The following is a 15,574-nucleotide window of genomic DNA, read 5'->3' as shown; positions in this document are numbered from 1 at the left end:
GTTCCCCGGGGTCGCCGTCGGGGCGGGCGGAGGCCGGCTCGGGCGGTCGGTGTCTCGTGGGGTTCGCGGTGTCCGCGGACCGGGCCGAGACGGGCCCTCCCTGTTTCACGGTGTCTTACAACTTCCCCTGCTGGGAATGGGCCGCACACGCGGTGGTAAGAGCCCGAGCCCCGCCGCAGGAGGCCCCCTGGACGGTCTGCAGCCCCGTGACAGCTGAGCCCCCTGCGCGCAAGGGGCCTCAGCGGCCTGTCGGGGGCTTGGAAGGCAAAGGAAGGGGGGCAGGGAGGCCGGCCGGAGGGGGACATGAATTTTAGGTTCAAATCAGAAAACCGACCGACATGCCAGGTCAAGTCGGCGGTCAGAAGCGCCCCAAAACACCAGCTGATTTCCCAGGCCCTGACTGCCAGGCTGGTTGGCTGTTGAGGTGGAGAAGTTCATTGACTGAAACATTTCGTAATTGAGAGACTGGATCTTAGGAATACTTCTCCAGCCTCAGCTGCGAGGTTATGCTTACGCTGGGACATTTTTATAGTGTAGCACTGGCTTCAAATGATGGTTTACACTCACTGTTGTTTTTTTGTTTTGTTTTGTTTTGTTTTTAAGATTTATTTATTTATATATACATGCACTGGGTACAGTCAGAAGTGCGGGAGGGCGAGAGGATTCACCAGAGCCAGAGCGGGGAGCAGAGCAGGCAGAAGGACCGAAGGACACTGCTGAGGGGAGCAGCGGGCGGCAGGAGAGGTCTGCGCGCCATGGGGGACCCTCCTCCGGGGGCCGGGGAGCAGCCGGGGACCGAACCAGCGCTGCAGAGGTGAGGGCAGCTTTGCAACCCAGCGCTCAATCTCTGCACCACTGGGGAGGCCCTCACTGTTGTTTTTAAACCTCAGCAATATCTTTCCTGATGGGCCTGCCCCGAAGTGATAACACATTGAGGTGCTTTAGCAAAGCTGTAAGATTTTTTTTCTTTAATCAGGCATTGGACTTGGCCTATGAAAACATCATTACTAACTTCTTCCAGAGTTGTCATTTTCAGACGCCACTTTTAGCCAGAATTGGAATGTCATCTGATCTCCGTGGTCAGAGCAATTGTCCTGGGGTTGACCAGTGTTGCCCAGCGTCAGATTCTCCAGGCACAACTGGTTTTGCCTGAATAGGAAATGGCCAAGAAGGATATTATGTCATTGGCTGTTAGGAAAGAGGAGGGAAATTTATTTAATTTTTGAAAGTTTATATCTAGTCATTATTCCCTAGGGAATAATTTTTCACATATTCAGGTACTATTTCTCAAATTTTGCGTGAAATCAAGAACTCGCTCCTAATCATTGTGAATTTGATGGATGTACAGCAGCCTAGAATTGGGGAACCTACACTAGGCCACTCAGTCACACTAGGGAGGAACACCCCCAACTTGAATTGTGTCATGAGACAGTGATAACTTGCTCCAACAGGTGCCCAACAGCAATTTTTCGAGTAAGTTGTTCCTAAAGGGTGATTCTCAGTGCGCAAGCCTGACCAGCACTTAACTGCTGTGCTGTCCCTGCCCCTTGCGCTGCCTGCTCTCCAGGGAAAGAAAACTGCAGGCCAACTTTCTCCCGCCTTTCTTCGATTTCCCTTGGAAACTGGCACTTTGAAGGAAGTGTGAACATTAATATTTGCCATCCCTTAACTAGATCAAAGGACTGTAACCCAGAGCCCCTAGTGGCACAGAAGTTAAAGTCAGCACTATCAAGCTGTTGCCAGCCACTGAGTCCTGAGTTGGATCCCAGGGAGCTACCCACATGGCGCAGCAGACCTCTCCTGTCTGGCCCCCTGCTCCCCTCAGCAGTGTATTTCAGTCCATCTGCCTGCTCTGCTCCCCACTATCTCTGGTGAATCCTCTCACCCCCCCACACACACACACCCCTCTGGCCTACACCCCAATCTTATATGCATAAATAAATCTTTAAAAAACAGAGGACTGTAACCCCAGCAGCTGACCCAAGTTCAATAGCATATGTGCCTGTGAATAAGGTTGCCTTTTTCTGCAGGACAGGGTTAGGTTTCTGTGTTACGCCAATTTCTCGAGTGGACTGTACTCCTCCCGGGCTGCGGGAGCAGATCTAGAATTCCTCCATGAATGCATTAGCCACCGAAGCAAGGTCCTTGGAGTCTATGACTCTTTGTTTTCTGTTATACCTGGGGGGTGGGGGGCGGGGAGGGGAAGGATTGGGGTCAAAATAAGGGCGTTGCAATTGTATGGGGAATATAAAAATAAAATTAAAAATAAATAAATAGATACAAAATTAAAAATAAAATTTCACGTAAGCTATAAAAAATAAAAATAGACTTATTATAAAAAAATTAAAATTAAAAAAAAGAAAAATTATACCTGCTGCTGCATACTAATTCTCAGATGATTATACTTACTTAGGAAAGAGGAAGAAAAAAGCCAATGTTAGCACAAGTTGTGACAAGTTTAAAAATACTAAGAATACCATGGTTTCCCAGTAAGTAACTTGAGAATGGAGTTATTTTAATTGAGTTACCAAATATAGCTTCACCTTCCTAAAGCTCACTGGCTCCACTGCATTCATAGGGGAACATTCAGGAAAGCTTTCTGCCTCCTAGTTAGTATGTTATACACATAAGGATTTATGTTCCCCAGAATTATTTTTCTGGTATTTCAGCTTGTTATTTAGCTTAATTAATAGTATATTCTTTTAGGAATTTTCAGGAATTTTTGCTCTCCTGCTTTTCTCACTTCCATTTCCATGGAAGGGGGGGAAAGTGAAAATTTCTCAAAATTGCATAGTTTTAAACTTTTCAGACTTTATATGAATATATGAATGATTGTAAATTGTTAAAAAAAAAATTTCTGAATGATGTAGTCAGCCTTTCATCTAGTGAGGAGAATGCGTACTGATGAACAAATTTTCTTATGGTTTGTGTAAGTAAAATATAAAGATTAACTGCTAACACTACGTGCCAAACACTAAATAGCTTTACTTTCAATAGCTCACATATAATAATGAGCTTCATAACGATCGACAGCTACAACATTCTTTAAAAAAAAAGTTGGGGGTCTCTCTGGTGGCACAAGCGGTTAAGACGCAACCTACGAAGCTGTCTGCAGCCACTGCAGCACAAGTTCGATCCCCGGCCAGGGAGCTCCCACACGGCACAGCAGACCTCTCCTGACTCGCCTGCTACTCCCCTCGGCAGTGTGTTTCAGTCAGCCTGCCTGTTCTGCTCCCCACTCTGTCTCTGGTGGATCCTCTCACCTCCCACACCTCTGGCCTATACCCCAGTTCTTACAGGCATAAATAAATAAATCAATCTTTAAAAAAGAAGTTAATAGGGCCTCCCCGGTGGCACAGCGGGTTCATCGCCGCGCTATGAAGCTGTCCACAGCCTCCGCTGTGCGGGTTCTATCCCGTCTGGCCAGCGAGAATCCCACATGGCACAGCAGACCTCTCCTGTCACACCCGCTGCTCCCCTTGGCAGTGTATTTCTGTCGTCTGCCTGTTCTGCTCTCTGCTCTGTCTCTGGTGAATCCCCCAGCGCCTCTGGCCTGTACCCCAGCTCTTGTATAAAAATAAATCTTTTTTTTGTTGTTGTTTAAATGAAGTTAATATAGGCCTACCCAAAGGCCTAGGGGTTAAGTCCAGCCCTATCCCTATGATGGCCTGAGTTTGATCCCCGGCCAGGTTGCTGATCCACATGGCACAGCAGACCTCTCCTGTCTCTCCTGCTACTCCCCTTATCAGTGTATTTCAGTGGATCTGCCTGTTCTGCGCCCCACTGTCTCTAGTGAACCCTCTTATCCCCCCCATACCACACCTCTGGCCTACGCCCCAGTTCTACACAAAAATAAATCTTTTTTAAAAAGTTATTATATTGTAAATGTGTTACTATCCACACCCATGCAACCCAGAACCAGAAAAAAATCAGGGCATATAGTAGGGAAAAAGGGTGACTCTAACCAGGCTAAGTTATGTCTTTTTTTATGTTCTCAAAAGGATAACAACTTTTAACATTATCTCAGCACCTTTTACCCCATCTGCCCAAAATTCTAACTCAAGTATCAAAAGGAGGTAGTTTGAATTTGTCTAGTCCCATTTTGTGTTAAATTACATTGGCATAAAGAAATTATTTAGGGTGCCCTCCTGCTGGCCTAGGGGTGAAGTCTCAGCGCTATCACTGCTATGGCCTGAGTTCCATCCCCGGCCAGGGAGCTGACCCACATGGTGTGGCAGACCTCTCCTGTCTCGCCTGCTGCTCCCCTTAACAGTGTATTTCAGTAGATCTGGCCTGTCCTCCCCACTGTGTCTCTGGGGAATCCTCTCATCCCCTGCACCTCTGGCCTGCACCCCAGTTCTTCTATATACAAAAAAAATTTTTTCAAAGAAATTATTTAGGTAAACACCACTGTCATGATTATGGAAAAGATAAACTCCTAAAATTGTCCTGGCTGAAGCTTAACCTATAAATACATTTTCCCACAAACTGTTGCTGAATTGACAAGTTTATCCTCTTCCTTAACCAACCATAGTGCTTCCCGCACATGGGGTTGGGTGATAAAATTTGGGTTTGAATCCCCTTCATTAACAACAGTTTGCCGGCTGTATGGGCTGTATGGATGACATGGGAATGGGTGGCCACTCTCCCATTTTGAACTCACGAGACTGATGGGTTGATGTGTTACTCAAAATTCCAAACACAGCTGACAGGTCTAAATCTGGGCCTGCCTTTTCTAACCACATTCCTTTCAGGACTTGCTTCAAAAGCTGGCCTGTTAAGTCTGGGATGTTAATAATAATCTCCTTTTTTACTCAACAACTGAATCTTTCATTCCACTTTGACTTGTTTTCTTTCTTTAATGCACAGATTGTATAGGTCTGGAACAGAAAGCAGGAAAGGCAAGCAAGCAAAAACAAAAACAAACCTAACCACACAGAGAAAGTGTGAACCTCACACTTTTGTTACGCCTATGAAAACATCGATCAGGCCCTATCACGGGGCAATCTGATTCTCACAAGATGCGCTGGAGGGCTTCCCCTGGTGGCACAGGCGGTTGAGCACAGCGCGGTGAAGCTGTCCGCAGCCTCTGCAGCGCGGGTTCAGTCCTGGCGGGCGGGGGAGATACCCACATGGAGCGGCAGACCTCGGCAGTGTATTTGTCAGTCTGCCTGCTGTGTTCCCCGCTGTCTCTGGTGAATCCACCCACCCTCCCGCACATCTGGCCTGTACCCCAGTTCTTGTATGCATGAGTGAATCAATCTTAAAAAAAAAAAAAAAGATGCGCTGGAGCAGGAAGGTCGTCCCTTCCAATACTTAACTCTGTGCTCCTCAGGGCAGCCCAGGAGGCTGCAGGGGGGTCTGTCGAAGCCCCCTTAGAAACACACCAGGCTGGCCGCGGATCTGCGCTGTGGAAGGCCGGCTCCAAGGCTGTGGTGGATGCAAGGTGGGCGGGGGCCCGGGCTTCCCCATCCACATCCCGCTTCCTGGCCGCTCAGCCTCGGTCACGGTCCGTGCGCGAGGGAGCGATTGGCCCTGCTCCTGGGCCCAGGAATGCGGCGCTGCCCTTCCCGGCCCATCTATGGGCATCGGCGGCCGGCGGGTACCTGCTGTTTCCTCCCTGAGCCCGGCCTCCCCTGCTGAAATGCGGACCAGACATGTCCCCGCGGCAGGGCGGGCAGGGGCGCCGGCAGCTCCCTCCTCTGCGGGGCCGCGGCTGGGCCTCCTGGGGGGCTGCGCTCGCTCGGCCAGGCCCGGGAGCCCAGGCCGGGCCCCGGACGGCTCCACTCCCGCGGGTGTGGGAGGACGCGCTGCCCGCGGGGGGGGGGGGGCTGTGAAATGACAGAAACTCAGGTTTCAACTACGAAACCGGGCACTGGAGGCAACAGGAGGGGCTTTTCCAAACCCGAGCTCGGCAGGACTCATGGAACCAAAGAAAACAATGGCTTCCAGCGAGTGTTTTCAGGAGGTTCTGTGGGAAGTGAGCTAAGGCGAGGCCGGGGCCTCCCTCGCGGCCACCCCGGGCAGCCTCACCCCCCGCCCGGGCAGGCCGTGCCCGGCTGACCTTGGCCCGGGGCTGGGGACGGGGCTGGCAGCCCGGGGCTGCCTTCGGGCGCCCGCGCGTTCTGCGGGGCGCACTCGGGGCGCCTCGCGAAAGCTCAGGGCTCTCCCTGCCCCCGGTTTTCGGCCCGGCGCCTTCCCCCTCCAGGAGCGGCGCCCGGGCACCGTTGGGGAGGGCGCTGCGCCCCGTCCAGTCCGCGCGCGGGGCGGGGGCCAGGCTCGAGGCCTGACGTTCCCGCGGCTGCCGCCCGGCGGGGCCCGGGCTCGGGGCGGGCGGAGCCCGAGCGGCGGCGGCCATTGTGCCGGCCCAGCGCCGGGGCGGGGCGGCGGGCAGGCGGCGCGACCGGGCGGCCGGGCTTCGGGGCCGGGCTCGCCTCCCCGCTCCGCCGCGGCGGCCGGGCCCGGGGGGGTCGTCGAGGCCCGGGGGGCGGGCGGGGCGCGCGGGGCGCGGGCGGGGCGCGCGGTGACTCAGCCGGGCGCGGGCCGGGCGCGCGGGGGTTAAGTGGGCGGCGCCGCGCGCCCCGCCCCGCGCCCGCCGCCCCCGCGAGGCCGCCCGCCCGCCCGGCCCTACTTATAGCGGCGGCGCCGAGCGCGCCGCGTCTCTCCCGCGGCCCCGGCCGGGCGTCCCCGCTGCGCGCCCCGCGCCCGCGCCATGGAGCGGCCGGCGCCCCAGGCCGTGCTGCCCTTCTCCGACCCGGCGCACGCGCTGAGCCTGCTGCGCGGCCTGAGCCAGCTGCGCGCCGAGCGCAAGTTCCTGGACGTGACCCTGGAGGCGGCGGGCGGCCGCGACTTCCCCGCGCACCGCGCCGTGCTGGCCGCCGCCAGCCCCTACTTCCGCGCCATGTTCGCGGGGCAGCTGCGCGAGAGCCGCGCCGAGCGGGTGCGCCTGCACGGGGTGCCGCCCGACACGCTGCAGCTGCTGCTGGACTTCAGCTACACCGGCCGCGTGGCGGTGAGCGGCGACAACGCCGAGCCGCTGCTGCGCGCCGCCGACCTGCTGCAGTTCCCGGCCGTCAAGGAGGCGTGCGGCGCCTTCCTGCAGCAGCAGCTCGACCTGGCCAACTGCCTGGACATGCAGGACTTCGCCGAGGCCTTCAGCTGCGCGGGGCTGGCGAGCGCGGCGCAGCGCTTCATCCTGCGCCACGTGGGCGAGCTGGGCGCCGAGCAGCTGGAGCGCCTGCCCCTGGCGCGCCTGCTGCGCTACCTGCGCGACGACGGGCTCTGCGTGCCCAAGGAGGAGGCCGCCTACCAGCTGGCGCTGCGCTGGGTGCGCGCCGACCCGCCGCGCCGCGCCGCGCACTGGCCGCAGCTGCTCGAGGCCGTGCGCCTGCCCTTCGTGCGCCGCTTCTACCTGCTGGCGCACGTCGAGGCCGAGCCCCTGGTGGCGCGCTGCCCGCCCTGCCTGCGCCTGCTGCGCGAGGCCCGCGACTTCCAGGCGGCGCGCTACGACCGCCACGACCGCGGGCCCTGCCCCCGCATGCGCCCGCGCCCCTCCACCGGCCTCGCCGAGATCCTGGTGCTCGTGGGCGGCTGCGACCAGGACTGCGACGAGCTGGTCACCGTCGACTGCTACAACCCGCAGACCGGCCAGTGGCGCTACCTGGCCGAGTTCCCCGACCACCTGGGCGGGGGCTACAGCATCGTGGCGCTTGGCAACGACATCTACGTGACGGGTGAGTGGCCGGGCGGCCCCGGGAGCGTCCCTCGGCGGGACTGGACCGCCCTGGAGGCCACTGTCCAGCTTCCTCTCGGAGCTGGCCTTGGGCTTCCCCGGCAGGTTCCTCTCTTGGGTCCAGAGACCCCCGGGTGTGACTGGGGTCAGGGAGCTGCTTGGGCAGCCCCGTACCTGGCAGAGCCCGCTCCTGTCCAGGATGTGCCCCCCCCTCCCTTTTGCTTGCAGAGTGCTGGACCCCGAACAATGGGTGCTTTCTTTTCCCGCCTGAGGAATGCAGGCGCCGGCTGGAGGCTGACGCGCCCGGTGAGACATCCGTCTCCCCCCGGGGCTGGCTTCCTCACCACCGAGGCACCCCGGCCTGCTGACGCGCTCAGTCACCTCTTTGTCACCGGTGACAAGCTCCCGGGCCTGCACCTTCGTGTGGGTCACGTGTGGGGCTGCTCCGGCCCGCACTGTAAACACGGTCACATGCTAAGAGGTTTTCCTCCAGTTACTTGGCCCAAACCCCAAAACACTGCCGAGTCATGCTGGGCGGGTCCCGCCAGCCCCAGCCCTGGGCTCTCCCGCACTTCGTTCCAGAGAAATCCCCCTTCCAGCTGGAGGCCCCTCTGCGGTGGCGTGAGGAGGGCGGTGGCTGTGCCGGCTATATAAGGAAAGAACCAGCGCCACCCGGGGCCCCTCGGAGGCTCTTATCAGCCAGGGGGCCTGCGGGCAGTCCGTCCCGTGGGGCGCTGGCTAGAGACCCGGTGCTTCCCCCCGGGGACGCGCTGGGCTGCGGCCACCCCTTCCCGGGCCTCTGCGGAATCAGAATCGGGCCTTTTCTGATCCCGGGTGGCCTGGGCGGGCGCGGAAACACGCCGCCGTCTGGCCGGTGAAGTCCCTCCCAGAACTGGTCAGACTGGCCCCACTTTGCTCACTTCCATAAATGTCTCCGCTTCGGGCTGGCGGCTGGGTCACTCCACCCAGCCGCCTGCGGGGGATTTCACAGGGCCTGCCTGGCCTAGCACACAGCTGGCCCCACTTCACAGGGACTGGGCTCTCTCCCTTTAGCCGCTGGAGGCAGACAGGATGTGGTGCCTGCGCTGCTCCGGGGGCCCCGGCCTGGGGGCATCGCTGGGTGCTGGGGTGCCCTCCCGGGGGATCCAGTGTCCTGGTAGGCCTGGCCTAACTCAGTCACCATCACCACCTTTGTGGGCTTCCTTCGTGTCTCCCGTTAGCTCTTTTTGAAATAAAAAAACAGAAGCAGGCGTAGCCCCCTCCCTAACCATGGGGCTCTGTTCCATGACACCCCCCACCCCGGTCCGAAGTCTCAAGCAGTGCTGAGCCCATGGGGACCTGTTGTCTTCTCCACTCTCATACCCGAAGTTTGACTCACCGGTTAGGCAGAGTGAGAGAGTGGCGTGACTGGTGATAAGAGGGAGCAGTTTTAACAGCGTGCTGTGACCTGGTCTCTTGATGGAATGTTTTGGGCTGTGGAGATCGCCGCTCCGGACTGGGGAGGAGGGGGGGTCACCATCGCACGTGGTCAACCTGGCAGGTTTTTCCAAACAATACGCCTCAAACCTGCACCTACAGGAAGAACTAGCACCCGAAGCCCCACGCGTGGCCTGAGAGCTCTTGCTCCAGCACAAAGTAGAGTTTCTCTCGGCTCGACCTGGCACAGCCTTGGTTAGGAAGGGGTACCAGGGAGCCCAGGCTCTGGTGCACAAGTCCCTGTGCACCCCAGCGTGCCTGCTTTGTGGCTCCCCCAGAGCTGGCGGAGACCCTGTGTTCTGGTGCAGATGTGCTGTTAGGCAGTGTGAGTGGGGGCCAGCATGTGGCCCCAGGGCCTTGGCTTCACCCTGGTAGTGTTTTTCTGTAAAGGTATTTTTATTTATTTATGCACAGAAGACCCGGGGTTTAGGCCAGAGGTGCAGGGGTCGAGAGGATTCACCAGAGACAGTGGGGAGCAGAACAGGTGGATCTACTGAAATACACTGCCGAGGGGAGCAGTGGGAAGGCAGGAGAGGTCTGCCTTGCCGTGTGGGTAGCTCCTTGGCTGCGGATGGAACTTACTGCCTGGCAATAAATAGCTTGATAGTGCCTAGACCCAGGCAGGCCCCCTGGTGGTGGATTAAACCTGAAGCTCGGCTGACTGTCTTCTGGGCCTGGGGTTCCTTCCTGCATTCCCCCGGCAGAGCCCCTACACATTCATATCATATCATATCATATCCACGGCAGAGCCCCCCCACATTCATATCCAAAAGGCCTGTGAGGTTCCTTCCGCCGGGAGACACCACCCACTGGGCAGTGCAGGGAGATCCGGTGGGCACCCTGGGCTGACCGCCCACCCCCTGTGCCCCTGCAGGCGGGTCTGACGGCTCCCGGCTCTACAACTGCGTGTGGCGGTACAACTCGAGCGTGAACGAGTGGACGGAGGTGGCGCCCATGCTGAAGGCCCGCGAGTACCACAGCTCCTCCGTGCTGGACGGGCTGCTGTACGTGGTGGCCGCGGACAGCACGGAGCGCTACGACCTCAACACCGACTCTTGGGAGGCCCTGCAGCCCATGACCTACCCCATGGACAACTGTTCCACCACGGCCTGCCGCGGCCGGCTCTACGCCATCGGCTCCCTGGCCGGCAAGGAGACCATGGTGATGCAGTGCTACGACCCCGACGTCGACCTCTGGTCCCTGGTGGACTGCGGCCAGCTCCCGCCCTGGTCCTTTGCCCCCAAGACGGTGACGCTGAACGGACTCATGTATTTCATCAGGTGAGTCCCCGTGGAACTGGACTGACAAGGAGACCGAGGCGCTGGGCGCTGAGGCTGGGCTCGCTGACCCCTGAGGCTGGGCTCTGCCTCCTAGGAAGGTTTCCACGGGCGCCCCTAAGCAGGTGCCTCCATCTTGCGGAGACCTCGTGGTGTCCCTTCGACTGGACTTGCTTCCAGAGGGGCCCCCTAAAATACCCAAGTGGTTCTTGTATTTTCTCTGTTCAAAAGGACCCCGGCAGGGCCTGGCATCGGGTCAGGGGCAGCTTTTGACCCCTCGAGTCTTTGTGGCCGTGGCTGGCGGCGGGGCCACGCGGTGGAGGAGCTGCCCCCACTCCCGCCCAGGGCTCAGTGTCAACCCCGGCACAGCTGGCCTCAGAGTCTTGTCAAATGACGACTTCTGGGGAGCCCCAAAGCTGCCCGTGTGTGATGAGGACAGTGAGCGGGTGTCAGGGCCCTGGTGTCCGGTGCTGCCTGTACCTCAGCGATGGCAGGAGGGTTGGGACGCTTGCTCATGGCCCCCAGCTTTACGTGGGGGCTCAGGCTTGGGAAAAGGGCATCCACCCCGGTCCCCAGGAGGCATCCCTGGTCTGGGCGGTGGCCTGGGCAGCGCGGAGTGGACACGGCCCCCTCCTGCTGGCTGGTGGACACGAAGGGCCAGGAGCTGGGGTGGGCGTGACGGTCTGCTGCTCCCTCTGGCCCACGGTCTGCCTGAGGGAGCAGGGCGGGAGAAGGGGTTTGCTGTGAACAGCGCTGCCCTCTGTCCGGTCCGCCTGGGGTTTTGAGTTGGGATTCAGCAGCCGAGTGCGCTTTGCTTCTCAGCCTCCCCCACCCCCGCCCCCGCCCCCGGCTTCCTGGGTGAGCACATCAAGAACCGGCAGCGTTGCTTGTCCTCACCTGGCAGCAGCCTGCCGTCGGCCCTGAGAACACCCTGGAACCCCAGCCAGCGCCTGGGCTTCTTACAAAACACCTCTGACCTTCGGCTTGCTCTCCCTCCCCCAAGTCCGGGTGGTTGTCTTCAAAGAGGGGGTGGCAGCTGCTATAAATACCACCCGCAGAGCGCCAGTGCCTGGCCTGGGCCTCGCTGGCCGTTCCAGCCCAACACCCTTGTGAACAGCCTCCCACCCTGTGGCCCCCGGTCACACCCAAAGGCTTCCTGTCTGGGTGGGGCCCGGGTCTCCCTTCCTGGTCTGTCACTTGTTTGTCACTAGGCAACCTGAGACTTTCCCTACCCCGCACTGGGAAAAGGTGGGTGTCCCAGTGAGGTCGCACAGGCTCGGGGGGGCAGCCGGTGATGTGCTTCAGCCCACGTGGAAGCCCAGGGTGCCCTCCGCCCCTGGTGTGCTGTCGGCCTTGCTCCAGGTGCCTGAGTGGAGCTGGGGGCCTGGCCGGGCCTCCCAGACCAGCCCCAGGGCCAAAAAAAAAGTAAGCAGTCGGGAAGGGCCAGAGCTTGCCCCGGAGTTGGGAGGCCGGCCTCCACCTGAAGTGGGGGACAAGTCTGACGCCTTCACTGGTCCCTGTTCATGCGCTCCGGAGCCCCATAACCCCCACCCGACACCTGTCTGGAAGTCGGGTGCTGTGTGGACGCCTCGCTGCTCGCGCTGCTGTCCTGGGCTGAGCAGGTACCCGTCTTGGTCCCGGCGAATGAAAAGTGGCCCTTGGCTGGGCCTCCCCGGCCCCACACAGGAAGAGGTGGGCCCTGTCCCACCCCCAAGCTGCAGTCCGTCCGTCCGTTTGTCCTCTGGGGGTGGCAGCCCAGTGGGTCCCGGCCTTCCTCGTCATCACCTCGACCACAAACAGGATGGTTTTCACAGTTTGAAATGATGGGGGGAATCAAAGCAAGAGTAACGTGTTGTGTGAGAGGTTCTACCGAACCCAGGTCTCTGTCCATAGTGAGGTGTGTGGGCACCCAGCGGCCCCAGTTTCCTGTGCCTGGGCTCCGAGCCACTGCCAGGCCCGGACTGCTCCCCATGGGCGCCCCTGCGACCCCCCACCTGTGCTCCTTGTCACTGTTGCTACTTGGGGGGCCGTGCCTCGGAGCATCAGACAAGGCTGGAGGGGGCCCCAAAGGGAGGGGCGTCGCTGGTGCCCTCATCCTGTGACGGTGCCTGCTGGGCTCCGAGGACACAGCAGTGATGGGGCAGGACTGGAGGCCGCGGCCATGGGGCAGGCGGGTGTGCTGGAACGGGAGTGCTGGCGGCCTGGCAGGGCGGCCCCAGGGGGATGGGAAGGGTGAGTAGGAGCCCATTCAGGGGGTTGGGGTAAGTTTGGGATCTGAAGGAGACCCCTGTGGCCGCAGTGAGGGGCAGGAGCCGCCTCGTTGGTGCTGGGCAGCATGGAAGGGTCGAAGCTGCCAAGGGCGTGATCTTTCAGAGTCGGGATTGAGGCTGATTCTGGCCAGAGTCTGGACCGGAAGTCAGCTGTGCCGCCCAGGTGGGCTTCATGACCAGTTGGGCTGCCAGCGGCCATCAGAGACGTCCCCCATGGAGAGGGCCCTGGAGGACCCTCCTCCAACCCTCCCCGCCCAGAGTGCCCCCCTCAAACTCCCTCTTCCCCCACAGGGACGACTCCGCCGAGGTGGACGTGTACAACCCTACGAAGAACGAGTGGGACAAGATCCCCGCGATGAACCAGGTGAGTCTGCAGGGGCGCCGGGCAGGGCCCGTCACGGGGACCGTCCTGGCGGGCAGGGCCGTGCTGGCCCTCCCGGGGCTCTCTGACGAGACCTGGCGTCTCATCTCTTCGCACTTGGCCGCAGACATGGAGACCTTCGGTTAGACCCCCGGGTCACGCGGCTTGGTCGTCCACTGTGGCCAGTACCGATTGGTCGCCTGCTGCGAGCCGGCTTCATGCTGGGGCAGTGTCACAGAGGGACAGTCCGTGCAAAGGCCCGGAGGAGGGTGCGACACAGGATGAGCTCAGACAGGGCTTGGGGACTGACCCTGGGGTACACTAGGAGGCGACTGCTGTGCTCTCAGCACGACACAGACCGGGACTGTTGGGACAGACCCACTGCTGAGTCCCCAAGCACCTTCTCCTTGGAGCGGGGTCTGGCGCGCTGTGTTGCCCTTGCTGCCAGCCTCCCATTCACCCACCCACCCCTTTGACCCACAGGTGCATGTCGGGGGCAGCCTGGCCGTCCTCGGAGGAAAGCTCTACGTGTCGGGAGGTTACGACAACACCTTTGAACTCTCAGACGTGGTGGAGGCCTATGATCCAGAGACTCGGGCGTGGAGTGTGGTGGGCCGGCTCCCAGAGCCCACCTTCTGGCATGGCAGCGTTAGCATTTTCCGCCAGTTCATGCCCCAGACGCCCTCGGGCGGGCGCGGCTTTGAGCTGGACAACAGCAGCAGCTACATGGACCCTGGCCGGCCCCGGCCGCCGCAGAACCCCAGCGAGCCGCACTAGCGCTGGCCTGGCCCAGGGCGGGCCTTGGTGCAAGTAACTGGCACCTCTGGGGGTCGTGACCCCTCCTTGTGCACATGGACAGGTGGAGCACCAGCTCCTGGGCTACGTGAGCCCGGGGATCTGGTGCCCGGAGAGTTTCTGCATTTAGAGCGTGGGCTCAGCTGCTTAGGGTGCCCAGACCTGGGACGCAGGCCCCGCCCTTCGTCCAGAAAGACCTGCCTCCTGGCCGGCACTGGGCTCCAGCTCCAGCATGTCGCCCCAGCTCACCAGCGCAGAGCCTGCCTTCCCTGCTGCTCCCTCCCACAGGGAGGGCTGCTTTGAAGTCCTGCCTTGGAGCCTGGGGGTGACGGGCCTGCCCCCCACGCTGTCTGCCCTGGAGATCGGGAATCAGGCACAAGGTGGCTGCAGCAGGGTTCCGGACTCCAGGCCTGCACTTGGCTCTCCCAGCAGTCTGCTCCCCAGCCCCTGCCCCTGCTGGGGTCTCATCAGAACACCCCATCAGGAGGTAAGCTGAGCCCAGGGCGCTGGCAGTGGGATGTAGCAGGAGTGTGGTCCTCGAGGGGGCCCAGAGGGAGCTGCTCAGTGTTTTTTGCCTCCAGGGGACCCGGGTGAGGCAGGTGCTGGGCCTCTGGCTCTCCATCCACCAGCCTTGTGTCCTCACCTGGACCTTTGTCCCAGGCCATAAGGGTTGGGTGGGAGCCTGCAAGTGCAGACTCACGGGCGTCACCGGGCGCCAGCCAGGCCCCAGGCCAGAGCGGGCCTGTGAGAGCGCCGTCCTCAGGCAGGCTGGGCAGCGCGGTCGGGCCCTCGGGAGGCAGGGGGTCGAGGAAGCAAGGCTGGGGTGGTCAGAGCTCCGTGTCCTTGATGGTGTCGCTCTGGAGGCGACACTCCTGGGAAGCCTGGGCGAGCCCCCGCTGTCCTCTGGGGTGATGGTATTTCTGTAGACCCGGTGGTCTCGTTCCTCCAGGGCCCAGGCGGCCTTGCGTCAGTTCGTCCTTCCCTTCCAGGAGGAGGGCGTTTTCCTCATTAGATGAATTGAAAGCAAATGTTCCCAGCACCGCCGCCTCCTGGTGAGCTAACTTGGGGGTGTGTTCTTGGCAGGACCCTGAACCGTGGCGCTGAGGCCCTCGCACTGGCCTGACGGCGCGGGTGGTTCTGGGAAGGCTCCCTGGTGCCTGCCATGCCGGGACCCTGGGGCTGTGGGGCGGTCCTCCCGCTCACAGCTGCCCCTGGGGCCCCTCTTTCGCCTCTGGCTAGGCCTCTTGCAGGGATACCTGCGGCTCCCAGCCCACCAGGGGCCTCGCTCACGTGGTCGCCCGGGCACTGTTGCTTCCTGCCTCAGCCCTAGGAGGGACTCAGCAGTCTACCTGCTTCTGCAGGTCCCAGCCTGGGCCCTAGGGACATGCCTCCCCTCTGCCCAAGTGTTCTGGGGTGAGCAGGGCTGACCTGCTCACATAAAGCTTTGCTGGGAAGGGGGGCTGCAAGCGTTTTCTTCTTGTGCGGCCAGCTTTCGGAGCCGCCTCGGCCGTCATGGTCAGGTCTGGGGGCCAGAGCCGGTCTGGGGCCCAGGCGCCAATTTGGGGCTCAAGCCTTTGTGGGGCTCCCCTGAGGAAGCCCCCTCTGGGCAGCCGGGGCTCACCATCCCCCGGCAGCTGGCAGATGTGGGCCAGTGAGCCCAGCC

At 60.5% G+C, this 15,574-nt stretch overlaps 1 protein-coding gene across 1 annotated transcript; it reads left to right on the top strand.

Moving 5' to 3' along the window:
* Window positions 1–6,629: 6,629 nt before the first annotated feature.
* KLHL21 (kelch like family member 21) lies at window positions 6,630–13,893 on the top strand (the record flags this gene model as incomplete). The annotated part of the gene is made up of 4 exons (XM_084243409.1): window positions 6,630–7,733; window positions 10,083–10,488; window positions 13,047–13,119; window positions 13,600–13,893. The coding sequence occupies exons 1-4, from the start codon at window positions 6,713–6,715 to the stop codon at window positions 13,891–13,893; spliced, it is 1,794 nt and encodes a 597-aa protein (XP_084099535.1). The 5' UTR covers window positions 6,630–6,712.
* Between the last annotated feature and the right edge of the window lie 1,681 nt (window positions 13,894–15,574).

Source organism: Talpa europaea (genome assembly GCF_964194135.1).
Source record: "Talpa europaea genome assembly, chromosome: 9".
NCBI lineage: Eukaryota > Metazoa > Chordata > Mammalia > Eulipotyphla > Talpidae > Talpa > Talpa europaea.
The sequence above is the reverse complement of the archived record's forward strand: the minus strand, read 5'-3'. Positions and strand labels throughout refer to the sequence as shown.